Raw genomic sequence first — 23612 nt, forward strand, 5'->3', positions numbered from 1 at the left:
ATACTTAACCGGTACCTTGAAAAACCTGTTTAGAATTGAAATGGGTTTCCAACAGTACTTTCAATCACAGATGTAATAGTTTCCAACTTATTGTCAGCCACACAAAGTATTATGTTTCCGAATTTTTTAGATGAGGATTGATAATTTGGATTATTCAGACTACTGTTCTCAGAGTGTTATTTGCACATATAACATCCAACTTTCTTTAGGTGCATCTTGTTGAACTTTGTAATCTTTCTGCAGAACTCTGGAATATTTCTGTTGAATTTTGAAATCTCCATGGAATTTTGGATAGAACCCTTTATTTAATCCATGGATCCTTGTATAGTGTAATGGGTAAAGTGTTAGGTAAAATTTAGTTATAAGTGAAACTCTTTTGCGGGTTAAAGTTCAATCCTCAGTGTGAGCAATATGAAGAATATAATTGCAAATTAAGATCTCTACCAAGTCATGACTGACAGAACAGGATCATGCTACTTCCATTCAAAATTCCATGCGGATTCCCGATTTCAACAGAAAGATTCCCAACTTTGACAAGACACTTCTAAAAAAGGTTGGAGGTTACATCAAATAAAACATTGTGTGAATAACACTCAAGATGAGCATGGTAGTTCAAATAATCAAATAACACAAAAAGTTGTCATTAGATTTATGTATTCACTCATGAGCATTGAATAAAAAGGGTGTTAGGAGGAACAATTGGATTGATGGAACTTTGAAAAAGATATGAAATTTAATCAAAAAGTTTAGAATCAACTTAATATTTATTATTGTAATAAAGTGAATTTTTGATTGAAAAATGTTCAAAGCAGATATCAAGTATCTCTTTTAAAAGTTTCAAACTATAGAAAATGATTTAAAGTATTAGGTTGGTGCAAAAATAATGTTGATTTTTGACGTTCAACTTCAAAAGCTGATAACTTCTTTCATAATAAACTTTATTAATCGAAATAAGAACCATTACAATCAACACATTTTTGCCAATGAGAAACAAGTTTATTTATCTCATTAGCATAGAAATCGGGAGTTCTGGAAGCGATGAAGTCATTGAAGGCCGATCGGCATTATCTCAGCTTTTGAAGCATTTTTCGCACAGGAAGTTGTCAAGATGCTTGAAACAGTTATAATCAGTGGGCGAGAGGTCCGGTGAATATGGCAGATGAGACAGTCTTGTAGCCCAATTCATTCAGCTTCTGCAGGGTCAGTTTGAGCAACATGCGGGCAAGCATTGTCATGGAGGAGAATTAGTCCCTTCATATTGACCAATTTCAGGCACATACATTGGAGCTTCTGGTGCATTTTGTCAATTTGTTGGCAGTACTTCTTCGCCGTAATCGTTTCACCCGGATTCAAGAAGCTGTGATGGATGAGACTGGCCGCAGACCACTAAACAGTCACCATACCCTTTCTTTGGTGCAATTTTGACTTTGAGAAGTGTTGTGGAGCTTCTCCGGCATCCAACCACTGTGTCAAACATTGCCGGTTGTCGTAGAGGATCCACTTCTCATCACATGTCACAATCCGCTTGAGAAATGGGTCGTTTTTGTAGTGCAGAAGGAGGGTAGAAGATACCTCAAAATAATGATTTTTTGAATTATCGATCAAGTCGTGTGGCACCCACTTATCCAACTGTTTTGACTTCCCTATTTGCTTTAAATAGCAAACGACTGTTGAGTGGTCGACCTCCAATTCAACAGCAACTTCACACGTGGTTTTACAAGGTTCAGCTTCAGTTAAGACTTTAAAATGTTTGTTATTAACCATAGTCGGCCAGCTGCGACTGTCTTCACCTTCGAGGCTCTTGTCACCATTACGAAATTTCTTTAACCACTGTTGTGCTACACGTTTGTTAGTGGTTCCTGGGCCAAACGCATCATTGATATCACGAGCTGTCTCAGCAGCTTTTCAGCCTAGTTTGAACTGGAACAAGAAAATCATGCAGATTTGAATTTTGTCTATGCTGTTGAAAAGCCTACAAAAAAATGAATGAAGAGGCAGAGAATGGTAATGAACAACACAATTCGATAGAGTGAAAAACGCGCTTCAAAATGATATGTAACATGGCTATATATATCAATGAATTAATTCAGAAATCTTCTCTTCGGGGCCGTGGTGAAGGGGATAGAGGCATTGAATCTACGGTTCTAGGTGAGAAATGTCTGAAGATAGTGGTTTCAATCCTAGCCAAAGCCAGCCAGAGGCTTACTTGGCCAAATTGTGGTGAGACGACAACAACTATGGATGGCAGTAATTGCTGAGAAAACAGTTACGAGATTCGGAGTTTCTATCCCGTCGCGGTTACCACCTGACGAAAGCCAAAGGAATTGTTGGTTGAAACGTTGTGAAACAACAACTAATAAAGATGAAGATAATAGTCCACAATAAATAATTTAATAAATAACTAGCTGGACCCGTGAAAATATCACGTTTTCTTTTCTTTTTTTTTAACATACACATTATCCCATCACATATCCGTACCTTGAAACATTTACATTAACCCTTTACTGCCCTGGCCGACGAATTCACCCTGTGTACTATTTTTTTTAAATAGTAAATGAAGAGTACAGTAGGTAAAATGTATGTAAATATGTATATACCAAAATCACGATATTAGTGCTCCAAATATTCTCAATAAATACATCTTACATCGGGGACAAAAATTGAACATTTATTTGTTTTTTTTCATTGTTTATTTTTCTTTACATTTGTTTGAGAGAGAGAGAGAGAGAGAGAGAGAGAGAGAGAGAGAGAGAGAGAGGGGGAGCGATAGATAGATAGATACACACACAGAGTGTGAGAGAGAGAGAGATAGAGAGAGAGGGAGAGAGAGAGAGAAACACAGTTTTCGTTAATTAAAGATATTCTCACAACTACGACTGATTGCTGTTAGATATAAACAAAGCCAAGAGGATAGAGAGGGAGGGGGAGAGGGGGGGGAGATAGAGGAGTGAGAGGGGGAGAGAGAGAGGGGGGGGAGATAGATGTAACGCTTGTAACTATCTATCTATCTATGTGTGTCACACTTTCCGGCAAATTTGATTGGTTGAGAAGATTTTATTCTGGAATAGCGGATTACACATTAAACGAATGCTCAAGGCAGAGATCAGGGTTGCCAGGTTTGTCCCTTTTCTGAACGAACGCTCAAGGCAGAGAGAGAGCGAGAGATAGATAGATAGAAAGATAGATAGATAGACAGAGAGAGAGAAAGAGAGAGAAAGAGAGAGTCTTCGTTAATTAAAAATATTTAAAAATCTGTTTCCACAGTTATTTACTAAATGTTTATATTTGAAAGTCAACAACTTCAATATAGTCAATTTTTCTGTAGTTTTCAATTTGGCTTTCTGTTGGCCTTTTTTACTTCAAAAATGTGCCTGCGCTTTTGGATTTGGCCTTTTTGGCTTTTTTTTCTGAAAAAATTTGGCTTCAAATAATTATAATAATAATAATGAGAGAGAGAGAGACAGCAGACAGAGAGAGAGGGGGAGAAAGAGAGACCGCCGTATGCTACTACTAAATTTTCATTTGTGTATGTGCTTATACATTTGTTTAATGATATAGAGGGAGACAGAGAGCGAGCGAGAGAGAGCGAATGATGGTTTCACAATAAATTAAAAATAGATTGGAACATGGCAGATATAAGGTGACTTAAAGTGCTTCTCTATGCATGCACAAATACACATTTATACATTGATGTTGGTTAATTTTTAAAGTTTTGATCTCCATCTATTGTTAGCTTAGATGATAACGAGTAAGGCTGGAGCATTAAATATTTCGAAATCACTACTATATGTTGGTTACAGTATAATAATCAATAGAGTATTGGGGCTATAATAATAAATATGAAATCTGTGTAAATAAAAATATCATATTTAAGCATATTTTACAACCGAGCAATGCCAGTATATGTATACATGAATTGAAAGAGTATAAATATATTGGTTTTGGGCTTATTGCTAAGAAGTGAAGGAAAAGATTAATATATGTGTATGGATACATAATGAAAAATCTCCAGGACACGAGTGGTTTACATCTTGTCAGATTAAAATAGTTTGTTAACTCATAAAGTACAAGTAGTTGCATGATTTATTTCTGAAGAGGAAATAGAGAGATGACTAGTGAATCTATTTATGCATGAAGTGAGAAATAGATTATTTCCTCCTCTTCCTTAGCTGAATGGATAAAACTGCCCGGCTTCATTTCACTACATCACTATACAGGAATATCTATCTATGTACATTGGGATGTGTTACTTATAATGATCTGGTAAAAACAAAACAAACAAAGCAAAACAAGATAGTGGTGTAGCATTTTCTACCCTTATATATATATATGTGTGTGTGTGTATGTATGTATGTATGTATGTATATATATATATATATATATATATATATATATATATATATATATATATATATATATATATATATATATATATATAATGTACAGCTAAGATCAGGATTATAGAAATTGAAGCACAAAGAAATATTCCCTTTTGTTTTCTTTGCCTCATCTGACACAGGTATGCCCAAAAGATATGCAAGATACTTTCTCTCAATTTCTTAACAGACCATTTACACATTTTCTATTTAGACTTTCTTAGACAACTGTGAGCAACCCTTTTTATGTTTGCATTGAATGCATGGTACTTCAAACGTATTGCTGTCGTTTTGTTTCTTGTTTTATGTATCTACTCATAGGATAGAATATATATGTGGAGTGATGCTAACCAAACATCCACAAAACTCTCTCTCTCTCTCTCGCTCTCTCTCTCTCTCTCTCTCATATATATATATATATATATATATATATATATATATATATAATATATAGCTGAATGTCTGTGTGTGTGTGTGTGTCTGGTCACGAATAGGCTCCTATATGGTTGACTATTTTTAAAAAACTGATTACATATAATGATAGAAGATGTATCGAGACACAGGAACGAGTATGTTTGATCTGGCAGAATGGTGGTTCATTAAAATTGTGAGGTCTACGTTCGCGCCTGGTCCACAAAGTATGAAAATAAAAAATTTAAAAATTAAAAAAAAAACTTTTACAAGTGTTTTCGATATAGATGTACATAATAATACTTTGATAAGTATGTTTTAACTTAAATAGGGATGGTATAATAAAATTGTGGGGTCTGCATTCGCGCCTGGCCTCCATAGAATGGAAATAGGCACAAAATAAAGACTTTTTATAACTATCTGCATAAGTATACTTTGATAATTATGTTTCAGTTTGAAGAAATATGGTATAATAAAATTATGGAGTGTTTGTTTGCGCCTGACCTCCATAGAATGGAAATATGTCAAAGTTTAACAAGGTTTTTTAATATAAATCCACAGAATATTGTGATAAGTGTTTCAGTGTGAACAGGTATGGTATAATAAATTATGGGGTTTATCTATTTTATTTTTACTTTCATCATATTTTGCTTTGGTTTTGATACCCCCAAATTCGAAGCTATCTCTTTACAACCCTTCCTTTTCATAACCTATCATACTTTCATAAATCAGAGTCCATTTTCTGTAGGCTGTTTTTGAACCCAGTCAACGACGGATACTTTTGCTAGTATATATATATATATATATATATATATATATATATATATATATATATATATATATACTCTTTTTCTCTTTCTTCTCAATTAATTATAATATTAATTGAAATGTTAATTTAATTGTATTATTAATTAAAATGTTAAGGGAGGCATTTATTTAGCAACACGTGATTAGTTTCCTCAACATTTTGTTTAAAAAAAAGGAGCTTTTGGTTCCTTTCCACTTCGACTCTATGTAGCTCTGATTATACAGGGTGGTCGCTAGAATAACAGGAAATTTATCAAACAGTAATTTATGTTTACAAAAGCGGGAAATTCAGTTTTTGAATCAGTTCATTTTTGGTCAGTAGTAGCTGCTGCAGGATCTTCTCGTTTCAAAGTTGCAACAACATTATCAAACTAATACTTTGTAATCATAAGAAAATAGATAACACAAACATTTTGTTGGTCTCGAAGTTGGGTTTTCACTTTAGAAAAAATAATCTACCTTTGAAAGTCTGAAACCGTTTTTGCTGCCTCCATCCATAATGTGGATATCAGAATCAAATGAGGGAATTAGATGCAATAAAATTTAAACAATAAAATTTACAACTTCAAATTTTCGTCTTTAGTTAGATATTAGCAGGCAACCCCGGGAAGAAAAAACATTCAATGGGTTGCTCATATGCAAATGGATTTAGTGTGAAGAATGCAAGATTTTCCACCATTGTCTAACGGAATGCATAATTTGACCCAGAAATATGTGAGAGGATATATTGGTGAAAGGATTGAAACGATAGACAAAAGAAATATTAAACATTCCAATAGGAAAACAATATTTATATAAATAAAATTGTCACAAAGAGAAAGTCAGTCAGCTGGTCAGAAAGAGAGAGGGACTGTGTGACCATTTCTTCACTGGCCGATAACTGCCTAAACCGACACCACCCCTATATGGCGTTCAGAAACGTCAAAATACCAGTAATGATTAATCAAAAGGTGATTGGCTGGTGTGAAATAAAAGCAATATATTTTTTATAGATCAACTGTGTTGTGGTTTTACTCGCTGTCAGTGTGTATATATCTTGTACCAGCAACAAAAGTAGATGCTAATACTTATGTAAACTGGCCACAGCAAATATGTAACATTTTTTTAGCAACCACCATGTACTTTAATATTAAATTGATAAGAACAATTGTTGAAAATGTTTTTTAATTTTGTTTATGCTTCTAATTTTGATTGAACAGCATTTATTTGTTGCTTATATATTTTTTCTTTCATTTCTTCTTCAAATTTTGATTAAACAGCATTTATTTTGTTGCTTATATATATTTTTTTCTGGCAGGAGCCGCTGAGAACACACCTAGTGTTTACGCTGTAGACGCAACGGATCCATCCAAATGGTATGAAGCTGTTCATCAACCAGCTGTTAAAATATTATGCTCCTTAATTAAGGTAAAACTTCCTTTTTACTCTTCTTATAATATTTAATTTAGTATTTGTTTGTGTAGAGAAAGAATACATATTTCTGTCAAGTGTCATTTCTAAAAAGAAAATAATCCTTTTCATAATATATATATGTACTAATTTATATATTTACTCTATACGATCCAGATCTAAGTAAACTATAAAGTATTTGAAATTATTAACCCATTTAGTGCATCTTGTAATTAAAAATAAACAAGGAAAATGTTTTGGAGTCAAATCAAATTAACAATAAAAATAAAAATGGCTAGAATTTGCTAAAATTATGGCAGTTTTGTGATTTATACTTTGACATAATTTTTTTGGTGTTGAATTATTTATTCATTAAAACTGACTTGAAATTGTTTACTGTTGATTTTTCCTACATAAAATAATAAATGTTATAAATTACTAAAAAAAATAAAAAAATTTAATTGAAAATAAAGGAAATAATAATAATAATTCTTCACCTCAAAACTTATAATCAAACTTCCTTCCGGATAAGTTATTGTGTACTAGATGACCTGTGACTCCTTAGTCCAATGTTTGTACATTAGATAAATTAAGACTTAAAACAAAAGAAGGCTGAACAGTACCAATAGTTTAAGCAAATGTAACAGAAATAATAAACAAAGTTTCCACCATGACACATCCAATCAAAAGCTTTTCTGAACTTTTCTTCTTTATTTATATTGTTTAATTTTTTACATCATTTCCTTACTCACACCATTTCTTGTCTCATTTATTTATGCCATTCCTTTCCCTCCACACTCAGATTCTTCTGTCCACAACTTTTTATCTCATTTAACCTCCCTTAACCAATTTGCTAGCAAGATTACCATAGTTTTATATTATATAAATGTTCACCAAAAATTATACAGATTGTATTCTTTTATTATTTTTCTTATCATTCAGGGCGAAGTTCCAGAAATAAAACCGATAGAGTTGACAAAAGAATCCAAAAACAAGCATCAATATAATGTCTGTGAGATTTGTGATGGTTTGATAATAATGACAGAAAATGAATGGCAAAGTAAGAATACATTTTTTCTTCATCCTTTTATCATATACTAGCCTGGGTACCTGGCGTTGCCCGGGTATTTGGAGGTGCATGTAGAGCAAAAAAAAAAAAAATGTGGTAGTTGGCACGCAGGCTCAAACCCGTGACATGAAGGTGGAAAAGAAAGTGAAAGAAAACCTGACGTATTACCCCTACTCCATGACGCGATCTGAAGTTTGGAACATTGAAATTAGTAAAGTCATTCCAAACGATACAATGATTTGCAAAAATAGCGATGTAAAAGCAAAAATAGCGGCGTTTCCTTGTTAGAAAACTGGCCAGTTGAGGGTGAAGGAATTAATGTTTTTAACCAATTTTTCGATATTTGTCGTTCGAAGGGTCAAGCTTCAAAATGATTTCGTGAAAATCTATCACCTTTGTGAAAAGTTTTAGGCAGACATACCTACATACATACATACATACATTTAAAAAGACAGGTGAGATTTATATAATAGATGAGCGATACAGTTTTCTCTATTTTGATTTTAATGGCCATGTTAATCATTAATCCTTTGGAAGATCATTACCTGAAAAGGGAAACTTCCCATTTTCTGCTCAGCTTGTCTCAGGAACGGTCACATCATTCTGAGCTGGTACTTGCACATTGCTGTACCCAATGAAGATGTTCCTTTCTGTCATTGCACTCCTTTTTGTGTTACATGCTATTGTGAGACCATGTTACAAATTGTATTGTGACATTTATGTTCTATCATTGTTGTATTCACATTATTCTGTTTTCATATATAAAGTGTTATTATTATTCCCTAGTCTTTCATTTGATGATACCAGATCAGGTTATCTGAGGATATCGGCTTCCTGACTTAAATGTACTAAACATTGATGCTATTGTTTTTTCCCTTCCCTTTGTAAAACTCAATCATGTTTTGCAAAGCCAAAACCAAAAAGAATTTTTTCCTCTACAAAACAACCAAACTAAACATTATGTATAAATATTTAAAGATATAAACAACTTGGAGCATAAAATCGTTTTCCAAAATTATTGTACTTGGCATTAAATAACCCAAAAGGGTTGATATACTCTAAAGCAAAACAACCAAACCAAATTCCATGAATAAATATCTGAAAACATGAAGAACTTGGAGAATAAAAACTTTTTCTAAAATTACTGGATTCAGTATTAAATAACTTGAAAAGGGTTAATCTATATATCTATAAAAGTGAGAATGTGTGAGGACACTTCTCAACCTATATGCTCAACAAACTTTTGATCTACACACTTGAAATTTGGTATATATGTATTTAGACATGTGGAAAACTTTTTAATTAGTTTTCATCCGGAAAATCAAGCTGTTAAAGGGTCAAAATTGAAAAATTGGTACATGGGGGGGGGGGGGTCATTGGATTTTTATCTGTTTGTTAACTGTTTCATAAATGCACATGTGTGAATGGTTCACATGACAAATCCCTTATGTTAAAAATAAGTAGGTTTGAAAACATCTATTAAAGATTGAGTCAAGCTGGCCTAATGGTTATTGCACTTGACTCACTGTCCTTAGGTTTTGGTTTTGAGTATTTTTTTTTTTTTACTTACAAGAAGTGAACTCTTTAGAAGAAACATAATACTCACATGCACATGTCTCAGTTTCTGTATGAATTAAAATATAATATTATGCATATTTTATGACAGGACAATGCCGGGTGGCCTGCTAGCATGCCATAAAACAAAACAACAAAATCAAACTTCAGTCTTTCATCTTTATTCTCTCTTTTCGTAATTCAGTGTTAGTGTTTCATAGGTACTTTAATGCTAATATTGTAGCACATTGGGGCATACAAATATTACCTCTCATTATACATATCACCAATAACTTGTATCCTTAAATGTTTTGCATTACTAATGACCACCGACGTGATTAAGATATTCTCTCACATTTAAATCGATTCTCTCTCCAATGGAGACACTTCTACCCCTATATTATGTCTACCTGGTAATGTTTCCATGTTTGAACATCTTATAAAATACTTAATACTTCAGCAGGATGTTAAACTTGGCTCAGAATCTTTTATTATCTACTACCCTCATGCTCGGCGTTGTCCGGAGGTGTGTGTTGAAAAAAAAAAGTGGTAGTAGACAGGCAGGCTCGAACTCGTACCGCGAAGGAGGAAATGAATGTGAAACAAAAAAAAGCGTGACGTCTTTGCTGTTGCATCCATTGCCAAACCAGAAGCGACAAAGGTTTAAATTAAAGCTTGTCAATCGAAAAGAGGGGATGACTTTTGAAAATATCAGCAAAAAACCACCCCCTCCGTATAGAAAAGCGCCCAGTTGAGGGTGAAGGAATTAATGTTCTTAGCCAATTTTTCTATATTTGTCGTTCAAAGGGTCGAGCTTAAAAACGATACTGATCTTGTGAAAATTTGTCACCTCTGTCGAAAGTTTTAGGCAGACATGCATACATACGTACATTTAAACAGACAGGTGAGATTTATATTAGAGATGCCTATAAAAACTATATCAGATGGGCCTCCCTTAAAAAGATTAAAAAAATTAGAGGAACAACATTCATTTAAATAGATGTTAGTGTAGAGTATCTGTCTTCTTTGGTTTTCATAGGTATTATGAAACCCTGAGTGCCACAACCCACAAGCATTAACAGTCGAAAGAATGTTCTTCCACAAAAAAGAAAATGTCAGAGTTTAAACATTCACAATATTCATACAACATATATACAATGACTAATGTTGGGACAGTTAATCAAAATCTGTAATTGGAAGACTTGTAACTTTTTGGGGTATTGAAATCGGAAAAACTTGTTCTTATTTTCTGGTGCCAAAAACAATTCTTTTAATTGGCCTTTTTGTTTTTTGTTCTTATTTCAAGAACTTAATTTCCCATTGCTGGTACTAATAATAAATATTCATTGATTTTAAAAATTATTAGTGAAACTAAGATCTATAGATCAGCCCCCCCCCCCCCGTGTATTTTTTACATTTGCAAAAATGTTTACACATATTACATGTTTTTGATTTTTTTTTAATCCGAAAATTAAAAAAAATAAAAACCAAACTCTACAACTACGTATTTAGAGGTTTTAAAAGCATCAGTGTCGGTAATTGAGGGATTTAGAATGAAACTGGTAACTGCATCAAAATATTAGAATTGTCTTATTACTGTCTGATGTAGAAAGGGTTTATAAACGAAGATGAAACGTTGATTGCTAGCCTCTTCGAACAACTATAAAAAGTTATTTGGTGTGTGTAAAAAGTTTGTATAAGATATCTTTTAATGCAATTGTTCAGTTAGTTTTGTTAACATTTTTTCATCTAGAATTTAATCTATGAGTGTCTTTAGTTTAGTATGTTATGCTATAGAAATGACACATTCTCTGTTTCACCTTGCCTTAACTACTTAATCGTTTGACTCCATTTGGTCAATGAGTCATGGCAAATTATCAACAGAAGGTGTTGGATCACAGCAATAAATTCAATAATTTTATAAAACGGTTCCTTGTTTACAAAATTTCAAACTGAGCAAGTTTGTCTGCTGATTAAAGTAATCATGTGACATATTTCGGCCAATCAGCCTTTAGATTTTCTTACATATTTTTAATCTATGTTTTTGTGAAAAAAATGAAATTTGTTTAGTTTACTATGTATTTCTAAATTGAAATTCAGTTTTATTCTGGAAGCTTATCTTATTCGTATGTTCATTATTTCATATTAATAAAAGTATAAAAAATTATTATGTGTCTGCCTTTCTCATCTAATCATAACTTTGATAAATACACAATGAATCATTATTTAATTTTATATTTTCTATTAATTTAATATTTATTGAAATAAAATAAGGGAAAACTAAAACTAATTAAAAAAAGATGTGAACATTATTAGCTTCTTATTATCACATAAAAAATGAATGATTTTTATTCATTAAGAATACTAGCAGGACCCATTAACCGACATTACCCAGTGGTAGCACCCCACCCCACACATAAAAATAAAGTACGGCTGTTGTTGTTGTTGTTGTTGTTGTTGTTGTTGCCCAACCCCAACCTCCTCATGTTAAGAACAGCTTTCGGAATAGACACCCCATTTTAGGAGTGGGATTGGGATTGTCACAAAATTTACCGGAAATGTAACTGAAATAATGAAATGTAAATGAAATAATCGCTGTCAGGATTCTCATGCACAAATAATATTAAAAACAACAACATTTGGTGGTTGCAGTATTGTTTGGCTCATGCATACTAATCTGGCAGGCAGGGTATATTTTTGTTGGTAAGACTGGAGTTTAGGTTGCAAAATACTCTTGAACCCTCTATCGCTTAAAAGAAACTAAATTCATGTAGTCACCTGTATGTTACCATGTAAAATATGTAAACGATATTTCAGAACGTGACAGTTTTAAATAAGCAGGAAAAAAGAAACAATGTAAATAGGACATTTTCTCTAAATAATAAACAATTATTTTTATTATAAACAATATAAATAGAACACTTTATAAGTTGAAACGATGTAAATCTTTTTCAATTTTAAGTGTTAGACAACAGAAACAGAATTTTTTTTTATAATTTTGAAAGAAATATTCTTCGCAGATATTTTTCAATATATATATAACCTAAAAAGAAATAAAATTGGGGGAAATAGGCAAAAACAATTTATTATATTTTGTGACTTATTTTCGTTTAAAAATAAAAGCAAAACATTTAATATTAGTTATAAATGTTTAACGTATGCACAAACATTTTCAATATATATACCCAAAAGAAAATACAATTGGGGGAAATTGGGCAAAAACAATTTATTTTGCTTTGTGACCTATTTTCATTTAAAAATAAAAACAAAATATGTAATAATAGTTATTACCTGTGTGAGCCATAAGAAAATCTTTTTTAAATTGAGCAACCCTCTAAAAAAATGTAAATAGCAGTGAGTACCTGTGCAAGTGCAAAAAAAAAAAAAAAATTAGCCGCAGTATGCAGGTTCAAACGTGTAATGCTAAGAGGAAAAGGTAGTGCAAAAAAACGGAAAGGCTTTAGTCAACTGGCCTACAGCGAACTTACAATGTTATGACCCTCGAAATAACACCTTTAAAAATGTACAAATATCTTCAAACTATGTAATCACTAAAAGGGACTCGTTCAGTCGACACTGGTAATGCGCTTAATGTAAACATAAGTGTATCTACTGTACAATTAAACAAACACAAAATCCGGGTCTAAAGAAAGAATTTTAGTCAGTTGTACTTTAAGAAAAAAAAGGAAGGTTTATCTAGATGTTTAAAAATGAAGAAGAAAGCAAACGTTTTAGACAATTTGAAGGCTTCCAAATCACACAAAAGCCAGGTCTCGACTAAAATAATCGCGTAATCGGTTGTTTTAAAGTTTTTAATTGGTGTAAAAAGAATGTTAGTCAATTATAATTTAAAAAAAGAAAAGAAAGGTTTATCTAGCTTTTAGAAAAGGAAGAAGAAATAATGGCTATCAGCATGTGACAGTGTGTCAGAAAACAATATGCACGGTGTATGTAAACACAAAAGATGTATACTAGTGTAGCTGTATAAGAAAAGTTAACATGTATGGTATATTTAATGTAAAAATGTAAGCAGTCTTGGCTCATGAACATGTTTCGATGTGTGAATATGTTTGTAATTGGGGTATTTTATTTAAAACGATGGCTTCCTGTATAGAGAAAAGCCATGTTTGTAAATCTCTGGGGTGTTTGTTTTTGTATGAGGATTTACATTCTGGAATGAATGAATAGTTAGTTCTCAGCCAATGAGATTTGGTGAAATAGGAGAAGGGAGATATCATTATTTTTGGAATTGGGAAAAGGAAAGATTGTTATGTGTATGAGCCAGCTAATAAGGGTACAACCCCATATCTGACCAAAATGTTGACCATGACCTACAAACAATATTTCATTATTTAGAAAATGATTTTTACGATTACTTTTTCGTTTACTGCTGATTCCACATGTTTCAATTTAGTTTATTCATTTACCTTTTTTTTTTATTTAAAAAGAATTTTTTTTATTTTCAATTTTTTTGCACCACTACAAACCGAATTTTGCTTTAGAGACATTTATTTTAAACTTTTAAGGATTTGATTTTTATTTATCAAAAATCCTTTTTTTAACCTAAAAGATACAACCTTGAAAAGTGTGTATGAAAGAGATTTACTGTAATTTCATATGCACTTTAAGATTGAGTTCAGAATGAAAAGTAAAATCCAACTAGTTGGTTATAAATTTTAAGATTTTACATCTTATAATGCAGGAATGGCCAATTTATAGTGGATTGCATGATTACAAGTAGCATGCTGAATTCTACAGATAATGAAAAGAAAAAATAATTTGTGGCTTAACTATGCTTTCAGAGTTTCGTCTCAGCCCCTCTTCATCGAGTATGGGAGCAGTTGTCCCAAGCACATCTGCTCTTTTGCAGTTCACACAAAAAAGAAAGAGTTTATCAGTTTATCTACTACCACTGGATACTTCCTGTCTGTGATTCAACTTCCTGGACATATAGCCTTGATTTTACTCTTTAACTTCTGATGGAATTTTTTTTTTTTTTTTTTTTACACGGTGGTCACCACTTATCAAGGCCCGAAAGCCACTCAGGGATAAGGGTTATTGCAAGTTCAGTACGTTAGTGTGGAGATTTGATGAAGTGTTTACTTAAGGGAGCAGTTCATTAGGAATTTGTTAATGTTGGACTTGAAGACATCCAAGTTGTAGTCAGGTGGGAAGTAGGCAGATGGAACAGAGTTCCACAGGCGTGCAGTTCTAAGAAAGAAGCTTTGTTCATGGAATCTATGCACATTTTGATTTAGGCACAGATAAAGAGTGGGGGAAATTTTTCACAGCGGATTCAGCTAGATGGGTGTTTTTCGTGAAAGATTGGCGAGGGGGGACCAGAGATTGGAGTTCAGACGAGCACCTGCCATGGAAATAACGATAAAACAAGGATAGGCTCGCAACGTCTCTTCTGTGGGAGAGAGGTTGCAGGGTAGAGAAAAGGGCATCCCCCACTAAGCCACGAAGTCTATTTTGTACTCTGTCAAGGCAGGATAGGCTATTTTTAGCAGCTCCTACCCAGATATGGCAGCAGTATTCCATCCTTGGACGCACTTGGCTTTTATATAGATAGAGAATTGCATCAGTAGTGAGATATCTTCTGGAGCGATAGAAGGATCCCACCATCTTTCCAGCGACCTTGGCAACAGACTTGATGTACATGTTCCATTTCAGATCAGGAGTAAAGGACAAACCCAGAAGCTTGTCAAAACACGGGGCTTCTCCCAGATGAGAGCCATCCATTTCAATTGATGCCAGATGGGGATAAGAGCGTTGATGATGTAAAGATAAGAGTTTGGTTTTAGATGCATTAAAGGTAACCAGCCACGACTTCCCACACTGAACCACGCGCTCGAAATCAGAGGAGAGAGAATCAGAGAGAACTTTGTCATTTACAGCCTTTGATGTTTTGCCGTAGATGGTCGTGTCATCAGCATAGATGTCAACAAATGATTTAAGTATGTGTTTAGGGAGGTCATTGATGTAGATCAGGAAGAGAGTTGGGCCCAGGATTGACCCTTGAGGGACTCCAGCATTAATACTGCAGGCCTCTGATTTTTGTCCATCGACCACTACTCTTATGAGCCTATCGGAGAGAAATGATTTAATGATTGAGAAAACATTTCCAGCTATACCGTAGCTGGAAATCTTGTGAAGTAGGTCCTTAGGCCATACCTTGTCGAAGGTCTTTGATATGTCAAGAGCAATTGCCCTAGAAAAGAAGCCTTTCTTGAGAGATTCACTAACCCTGTAAGATATAACCGTTAACACATCTGCGGTAGATCTTGCAGAACGGAAACCATATTGTGTGTCACTAAGAAGATTGTTTCTCTATTTCTCTATTTAATATGGATTCCAGCAACTTACTCATAACACACAGGAGACTTCTTGGTCTGTACTGAGAGGGAGATGACTTATCACCTGAATTCTTAAATACAGGGCATACTGATGAGGTTTTCCAGGGAGTCGGAAAGCACTTCTCCTTAAGGCAACGCTTAAACAGTTTCATAAGTATGGGAGCAAGTTCTGGTTGAAGCTTTTTTAACACTATAATTGGGATGCCGTCAGGACCAGTTGCTTTACTGGAATCAAGGTTCTTGATTAGCTTGGCGACCTCACGCACAGATATTTGTATGTTACCTAGTGTGTTCTGTGTTATAGGAGGAAATATGGGGAGTTGATAGCCTTCGTCGCATAGGGTAGAATTAGCTGCAAAGTTCTTGGCAAATAGTTTGGCCTTGTCTGATGCTGACGAGATGACCTCTGGTTCATTGATAATGGTTGGGATAGAACGCACACTTCTGTTCAAGATCCTATTTGTTATTTGCCAAAACTGGTGGGAACCAAGCCGCTGGTTAGCTACTTTGGATTTAACAGACTGGGCATATAGCTCTCTTGCATTTTTTATTACTCTTTTACAGTGGTTGCTGGCATTCCTGAAAGCAGCTTTAGTCTCAGTGCATCTATTACGTTGGTAGTTATGGAAAAAGTGATTTCTGTGCGCGATAGCAGCAGCACATTCTGGGGAGAACCATGGCTGGCTGTTAGGTTTTTTGTTGGAATTTTTTAGATGGTATGAATTGGTCTATGCCTACAATTAACCAGTGGCGGCTCGTGCATGGAGCTGTGGGACTGCAGCACCCCCAAGTTATTTCTACACAATATTCATGATAAAATTAAAAATACGTTTGTTTATTATTATTTTATTTTTTTCTATATGTAAATTATAAAATCATTAACTTTAATGTCGGTATCTCCAAATGCATATAACAAAAATAAAACTTGCTTGGAGCTGTGAAATTCAGTTACACTTTCTTAATGAAATTCTCTTGTACGCATGCGCGGATTAGACGCTTTAGGCAGCCGATGAAAGCCTCTTGAGGAACTGTCGCTTGGCGCAGTTCCCTGTCGTGAAATTCCTTGTTTGCTTAGAGTGTGCGCCTGTATAGATATAACATTTTTATAGAAAAAAAAAGGTTTACTTATATTTTTTAAAATTATTATTAAAATCTGCACATAACGTGTTCTTGTACATGAAATATCATGCTATTTTTTAAAAAAAATATGCACACTTTTAGCGTTGCGATGTAAGTCGGTAGCAGACGGAAATATATAATATGCAGAAACTGTTTATTTTTATTTATTAAAAGTATTCGGGAATTTAGCAGTGAAGCTAACACGCGGCCAAGGGTAAAAACCAAATATACAATAAATACATCTTACCATAAAAAAGTTAATTTTCCATCTACCTGCCTTTTTGTTTGTTTCTTTAAAGTAGTTTTAAATGCTATTTATTTTGCAACAACTAAACTTTACAAAAAAAAAGAAACTGTTTACATTTTTTCCTAGAAGCAAAAAAGCGAAGAAACAGTTTGTTGAAAATACATTTTAGTTAGAAATCTTTTAACGTATGTTTTAGATATAAAAAATTAGCATTTATTTGCCTCCGACAAGGACAATGTTAGAAGTTTTACACTTTGAAAAATGGATTTTTTACACTTAATTTTTTAATTAAAATGTTTTTAAGTAAAAAGCTTTTTATAATTATGCATTTTTAAACTTTACATTGAATTTGTTAGATGGGTCAGATAATACGCATTAAAAAAAGTAATTAGAAATCCTTCTGGACCGAGACGATTTTAATTTTTTGTTTTTTGGGGAAGAAAGCTACATTAAAATTCGATGTTTTATAATGCTTATATATGACATCCAATTTTCTTATAATAAATCTCCACTTTATGTCGATCTTTACCGGCATGGGAAGGTCAGTAAATCGCCAAGTTTGTTTTTTTTTTTTTATATAAAAAGCAAGTTGTTAAAAGATTTGTAAATAAAATTTTGTATCTTTAAATATTTTTGTTTACTCACTATATAAAAATGTAAACTTTTTTATTTTGCATTTTATTTACAAATACGCTTTGTTATAAATACATCTTTAAAAATAAATTTTGTAAATAAAACTTATTAAATAAAACGCTATTTTCAAATAGTAAACTCCTAAATTAACCCTCGTAGGGAGGCAGGTAAATTTCAAAGTTTTTCTTTTTTGTTTTTATAAAAAATAAGTTATTTTAAATGTTTTTCGTTTGTTTGCAAAAAAAAAACAAAAAAAAAACGCAAACTTTTATTTAATCTGAAAAGTTTAAAAGGAATAAATATATATATTATTTTTATTCTGTAAAGTGTACATAATTTAAAATCTTAATAAAAATTTTTGCGTATTATCCATTTCTGATTGATTATCTGTCTTTGTTATATAATTGAATATTTATTTGAATGTTTGTTTATTATTTGATTAAATATTTATTTATATAATCGAATTCCTTTACACGATATTAAAAAAATACGTAAAATTTTTGAAGCAGCACCCCCATTAATCTCAGGCACGAGCCGCCACTGCAATTAACCATTCGGTCAGATCTGATACTATAGAAGACACATCCTTTTTAAACATGGAATGCAGAGGTAGATCAGATATGAATGTACGGAAGCTGTCCCAGTCAGCCATAGAGTATCGGTATACAGTACGGTGGATGGGTACGTCTGGGGACTTATTACATTTCATTTTTATCTTAACTGATACAACGGAGTGGTTGGAGGATCCTAGAGGAGAATGAACGGAACATGAACATAGCTCAGGGGAAGTTGAGAGAAAAAGGTCTAGGAGGCTTGCATATTGACCAGTAGTATCGGGCACACGGGTGGGTTTGCGAACAATCTGAGTGAGGTCATAAGCAATGGCAAAATCATGACAGAACCTCCCCTCGTCGTTTGTCTTATTTGAATTTCCGATTTCTTTGTACTTTAGCCTTATGTGAAAAAATATTGTTTTTAACATTATTGTTACACACTCACATCTTTTCTATCTTTCTTTCATTGTTCATTTTGTTTCTCTCTCGAGATATCTCTCTCGTTTTTCTTGTCTCTCTCTTTTTCTTGTTCTTTTTGTCTCTCTCTCTCTCTCCTTTGTTCTTGTCTCTTCAACTAGTTTTCTTCCTCTCTTGTTCTTTTTGTTACTCTCTATATCTTGCTTTCTTTTTTCTTGTCTCTCTCTCTCTCTCTCTCCCTATCTCCTTTGTCCTTCTTGTCTCTCTATCTTTTTCTTTGTTTTTTGTTATTGTTCTCCCTCTCTCCTTTTCTCTAACAAGAACATCTTCATATTCATAAGATTAAGAATTATTTTCCCATTGCAATTTCATGACCATATTTCATTTATTCTTTACAATAAGTATATGTTAATACAAATTTATGTACACACGCACGCACGTGGTATGCTAATGATTATATTTTTGTTTTATTTTGAATAGTGCATATAAAAAGTCGTAAACACAAAAAAAATTGCTCAAGGAAGAAGGCATTGGAAGCCCTTAAGACAGGTAAAACTTCATTGAATATTTTTCTCTTTTTCATAATTTAAGAATGCATTTTTTTCTTTTTAAAGTTTATTGAAATCTTGATGTCTCCTAAAAATCCAATTTCTAAATATGTTTACATAGTTTTATATTAGAGGATCATTTTAATTTAGACTTCCTTAGAAAATTGCCTCCAGTCTAGAAATTTAACATAGTTTGCTAGACAACTATTTTTAATAATCTAAGAAATTTGTGTACAATCGATACAGTAATTTGAAGAGTTTTTCAAAAAAATTTAATTAAAAAGCAAAATTCCTCCAACAGCATTATTTTCGGGAACAATGTGATTACCACTGAAACTTTATCATGTGGTATACTTTTCTCCAGCAACTCTGATTTCAATATTGATCTTTATCATTAAATGGTCTTAGCCTTTTGAGTGCTAAAACGGTGGAAGGCTTTTTACTCTAATAGTTTCTTTCCTCAAGCTGCCAGCCTGTGGAACTCCCTCCCTGCTCTCCTGACTGTACTGATATGCAGAAATTTAAATATAATGGGAATAAACATCTTACTACACAACTCCCTTATAAATCTGATCCCTAATTCACCGCATCCTTGGTGACGATGTATCTTGTTTGGGATCACTAAGGGTAAAAAAAATTGGAATGTGAAGATGGGAATAGTTGTTTTGTATATGTTTACCTAAAATTCTTGATCCTTATGCTGAATAAAAAATTGTGTATTCAATCTGTTAAAACTGATCTTTTCAACTTTGGAATTTGGTCTCATCAGACATTTAACCCCTTTTTACTATAGAAAGTGGATATTTTCCTCTTAAAATAATAACATCATCATTAATTCTCTCCAACATCCAAACCCGCTTCGTTGACTCAGACTTTTTAACTCATTTTACAAAACGTAATTTTCCAACAATTTCCTTTATTCTTTCTCATCATTCATGAAATCTCTTTTTGCAGAACAAAAATCAAACAATTTTAGATATGAAGAATTTGACTACAGAAGATATGAAGAAAGATATATTAAAAACTTACAGGAGATATGAAAGGTTTCCAGAAAGAGGAAGTAATGTCTGGAAGGATGGCCTTCTGGGACAAAATAATGCTACATTTTGATCTGGGATCAAAGGTCAGATAGCTTCAGAAAAGAAGTCCCGATTTATTTGCCTTACAGGGGCAGTGTTAGACATTATCTGTATTGGTGTTTATTAATTTTAATTTTTTCTGTTTTCAGTTTGATGAAGATTTTTTATAATTTGTTATTTTTCAATCTAAATTAAAGAATCAATATGACAGCACTGTTAAAATAAGAGATTGCAACAACATGATTTATTTACAGTAAAGTAGAAGATATATATGTATCTATATCTGGTCGGGTTCCTTGCCTGGACCAATGTGACTCTCTCCAAATTTCTGTCTTCCATCAACTGCATCAAATCTTCAGTTGGCGTCATGTGCAATTTGCTGGATGTATGTGAATCTAGGTCATCCTATGCTCGTGCATCCATGCCGTGGAGTCCACAGCAATACATTTCTCACAAGCTCTTGCTTGCTACTCTGGCAGTGACCACCAAATCGTAGATGTTGCTATCTAATGGTAGTTGATATGACAGGTAGGTTGCCATAAAGTTGCTGCTTCATTAGATGATCTTGCCAAGATATATTTAACATAGCATACAGGTGTACTTACTGTCTAGCTTTCTTTCCAAACTTTTGGTGAGTATCCAGAAGATATTACTGTTTTCTTTCATACATGTCTATTAATTTAGACGGCACAGGTATTGAGTGATTGTACTTCAATGACTCTTTGTGCATGTAGTGCAGCATTAATGCCTACTAGAAAGAACTTGAATATCTACTAGACACTATCCTGCAATCTCTAAGGTCTCTGTACAAGAGTATTTCCTGGTACAAGGATACTTTTTTCTACATGTAAACCATGACTAAATATTCAAAATTACATAGTATTCGCGGTCCAAATAAGATCTTCTTAGTATAGCTAACTCACACCGACTTTTACAAGGAATGGTGCACTTTCTCCAAGTGATTTTATATCAAATAACAGCATGAAATTGAATGATTTCTTGTCCTGGAATCCAGTAAGACCAAGAGACCACTATAAAAATATATACTATATACATATCTAAATGATTAATTGGGGAGAGGAAAATTATGCTCTCAGTTTCTTTACAGACTCAGTGTTTGAGATGAAAAGGAGAACTTTAATGGAATATTCAAATAACTATGTATCTCATATAGAGATTAAGTGTTAGCCCCAGGAAGGAGAACTTTAAAGTTAATGTTTTCTAGAAACAGATCTTCTGTTACACACGTCACCAGTTAACAACTGTGTTATTGACATGCTCAGTTAGTAGTAAGCTCAGTGAGTTGTAACGTTTCTTTTTTTTCTTTCTTTCTTTAGTCATGGCAGAAGAGTCTTTCTCTTTGTCTCCTGTTCTCATCAGCAGTTGAAATATTAAATTGAAATATTAATTATTTTTCTTCTTTTATAACAGCCATTGTCATAAAAAAATATAAACAGTACATTAATATTTTTTTGGGTTATTCATATTTTTTTGTTGATTTATTTTGCAATCTTGGTTTAACTTATGTGCATACTACAGTAAGCTTTGTCACATGCTTGAAAACAAAATTCCACCACTTATCACAGTCTTGGGTCAATCTTTCAACAATCAAGCACAACATAATAGTATCAACCCTTATTTGCTCAGCCCATTTCTTTGGTTGTCCTTTTTTTAACCTTTCTTTAATAAAATCTTTACATACTGTTTATACATAGCTGGAGGCTGGTAGCCAGGAAACATGTTCAAAACCATGTTATTCTTTTTTTTTTTTTTTTTTCAAACAATATTGTTAATAGATGTTAAACTTCTTTCTAATGTCTGCATTTCTTTGTCTATCTCACATACAGGGTGGAATGATTAAATTGTCGCAATAGTAAAGACGACATGATTCCATTTCCATTTGATGAAAACCGGTTTTCTTTATTTGTTGCAGACCATCTACTAGTTAACCAGTTGTGTACAAATCCCAAGAGCAATAAGAGCCTTTTATCATGTCTGAAGGTGACACCATATTCAATGAGCGAGATTAGAGATGCGCCACTGTACAACTCATGCTCTCTATCAATCCAAGTTATGACAACAGGACCATTGCCAGCACCCTTAAAATGCAAATCCGAATGGTTCAACACTTGAGGGCACAACTCAACAAAGTTTCCGGCCATGATCATGATCTTTAGTGTAGTTTCAATTGAGGGCCACATCATGCCACCTCACATCTTTGGAGTCCGCTTGAAAGTTAACACCAAAGTGTACCCGGATGTGCTGAAGAGTGTGGTGATCCCCTGGTGTAATCAGGTGTGACAGCAGGACTCTGCACTGGCTCATAAGTTCAAAGAGACCTAGGCTTGACTTCAGAAGGAGTGCTACAATTTTGTACCCTTCTCTCACTGCCCCCCTCCTCCCCCAACCTGAACTCACTGGACTACTTCATTTGGTCATACGTCGAGAACATCACCAACATGACCTCCCACAACACCAAAGCCAGCCTGATCACTGCCATCCACCGAATATTCACCAAGATCTCAGTTCCAGACTTGTATCGAGGCAGTGATTGAGGCTGAAGGCAGCTGCATTAAATAAATGTCAGCTCTACTCCATAATCAAGTTACCTGAATTGATTTTTTTCAATAAAAGTTTTAAAACAAAGCTGTACTGTGGTTTTCTTTATAGCGACAAATTTATCGTTCCACACTGTAATTACTCCAAGAATAGTTCTTAAACATTTTATTTCTAAGATATTGAGTTTCAACTCATGCTTTGTCGATATAGCCCTTTATTTCACTTGTATATACACCAAGAGGAACTATCAATGTATTGTCTTAACTCTTAATTTCAGAGGTGTTGATATATCTTTTCTGCTCCATTCCTGTTCTTTTTTAGTCATCCAAATGCAGATGTTGCCATTTCTATTCTTCTGTTAATATTGAGTAAAGATCCTTGAACCATGAAACCAAGAAATACAAACTCTTGGGGCGTTTTTTTTTTTGTTTTGTTTTGTTTTTGGGGTTTTTTTGGGGGGGGGGGGGTTCAACCGTTTTGGATGCTCTCTT

General features: G+C 33.4%; 1 protein-coding gene across 1 annotated transcript in view; it reads left to right on the plus strand.

Annotated features, from left to right (window-relative positions):
• The window catches only part of LOC145291150 (tRNA dimethylallyltransferase-like), a 163099-nt gene that overhangs the window by 139241 nt on the left and 246 nt on the right, over positions 1-23612 (plus strand). Inside the window, exons 10-12 of the mRNA XM_080136677.1 lie at positions 6892-7001; positions 7926-8043; positions 19416-19484. Of these exons, the coding sequence (XP_079992803.1) occupies positions 6892-7001; positions 7926-8043; positions 19416-19484 (297 nt within the window). The remainder of the gene's footprint in view (positions 1-6891; positions 7002-7925; positions 8044-19415; positions 19485-23612) is intronic.

The sequence above is a fragment of the Euprymna scolopes genome, chromosome 2 (genome assembly GCF_053919585.1).
Source record: "Euprymna scolopes isolate OS-2025 chromosome 2, ASM5391958v1, whole genome shotgun sequence".
Taxonomy (NCBI): Eukaryota; Metazoa; Mollusca; class Cephalopoda; order Sepiida; family Sepiolidae; genus Euprymna; species Euprymna scolopes.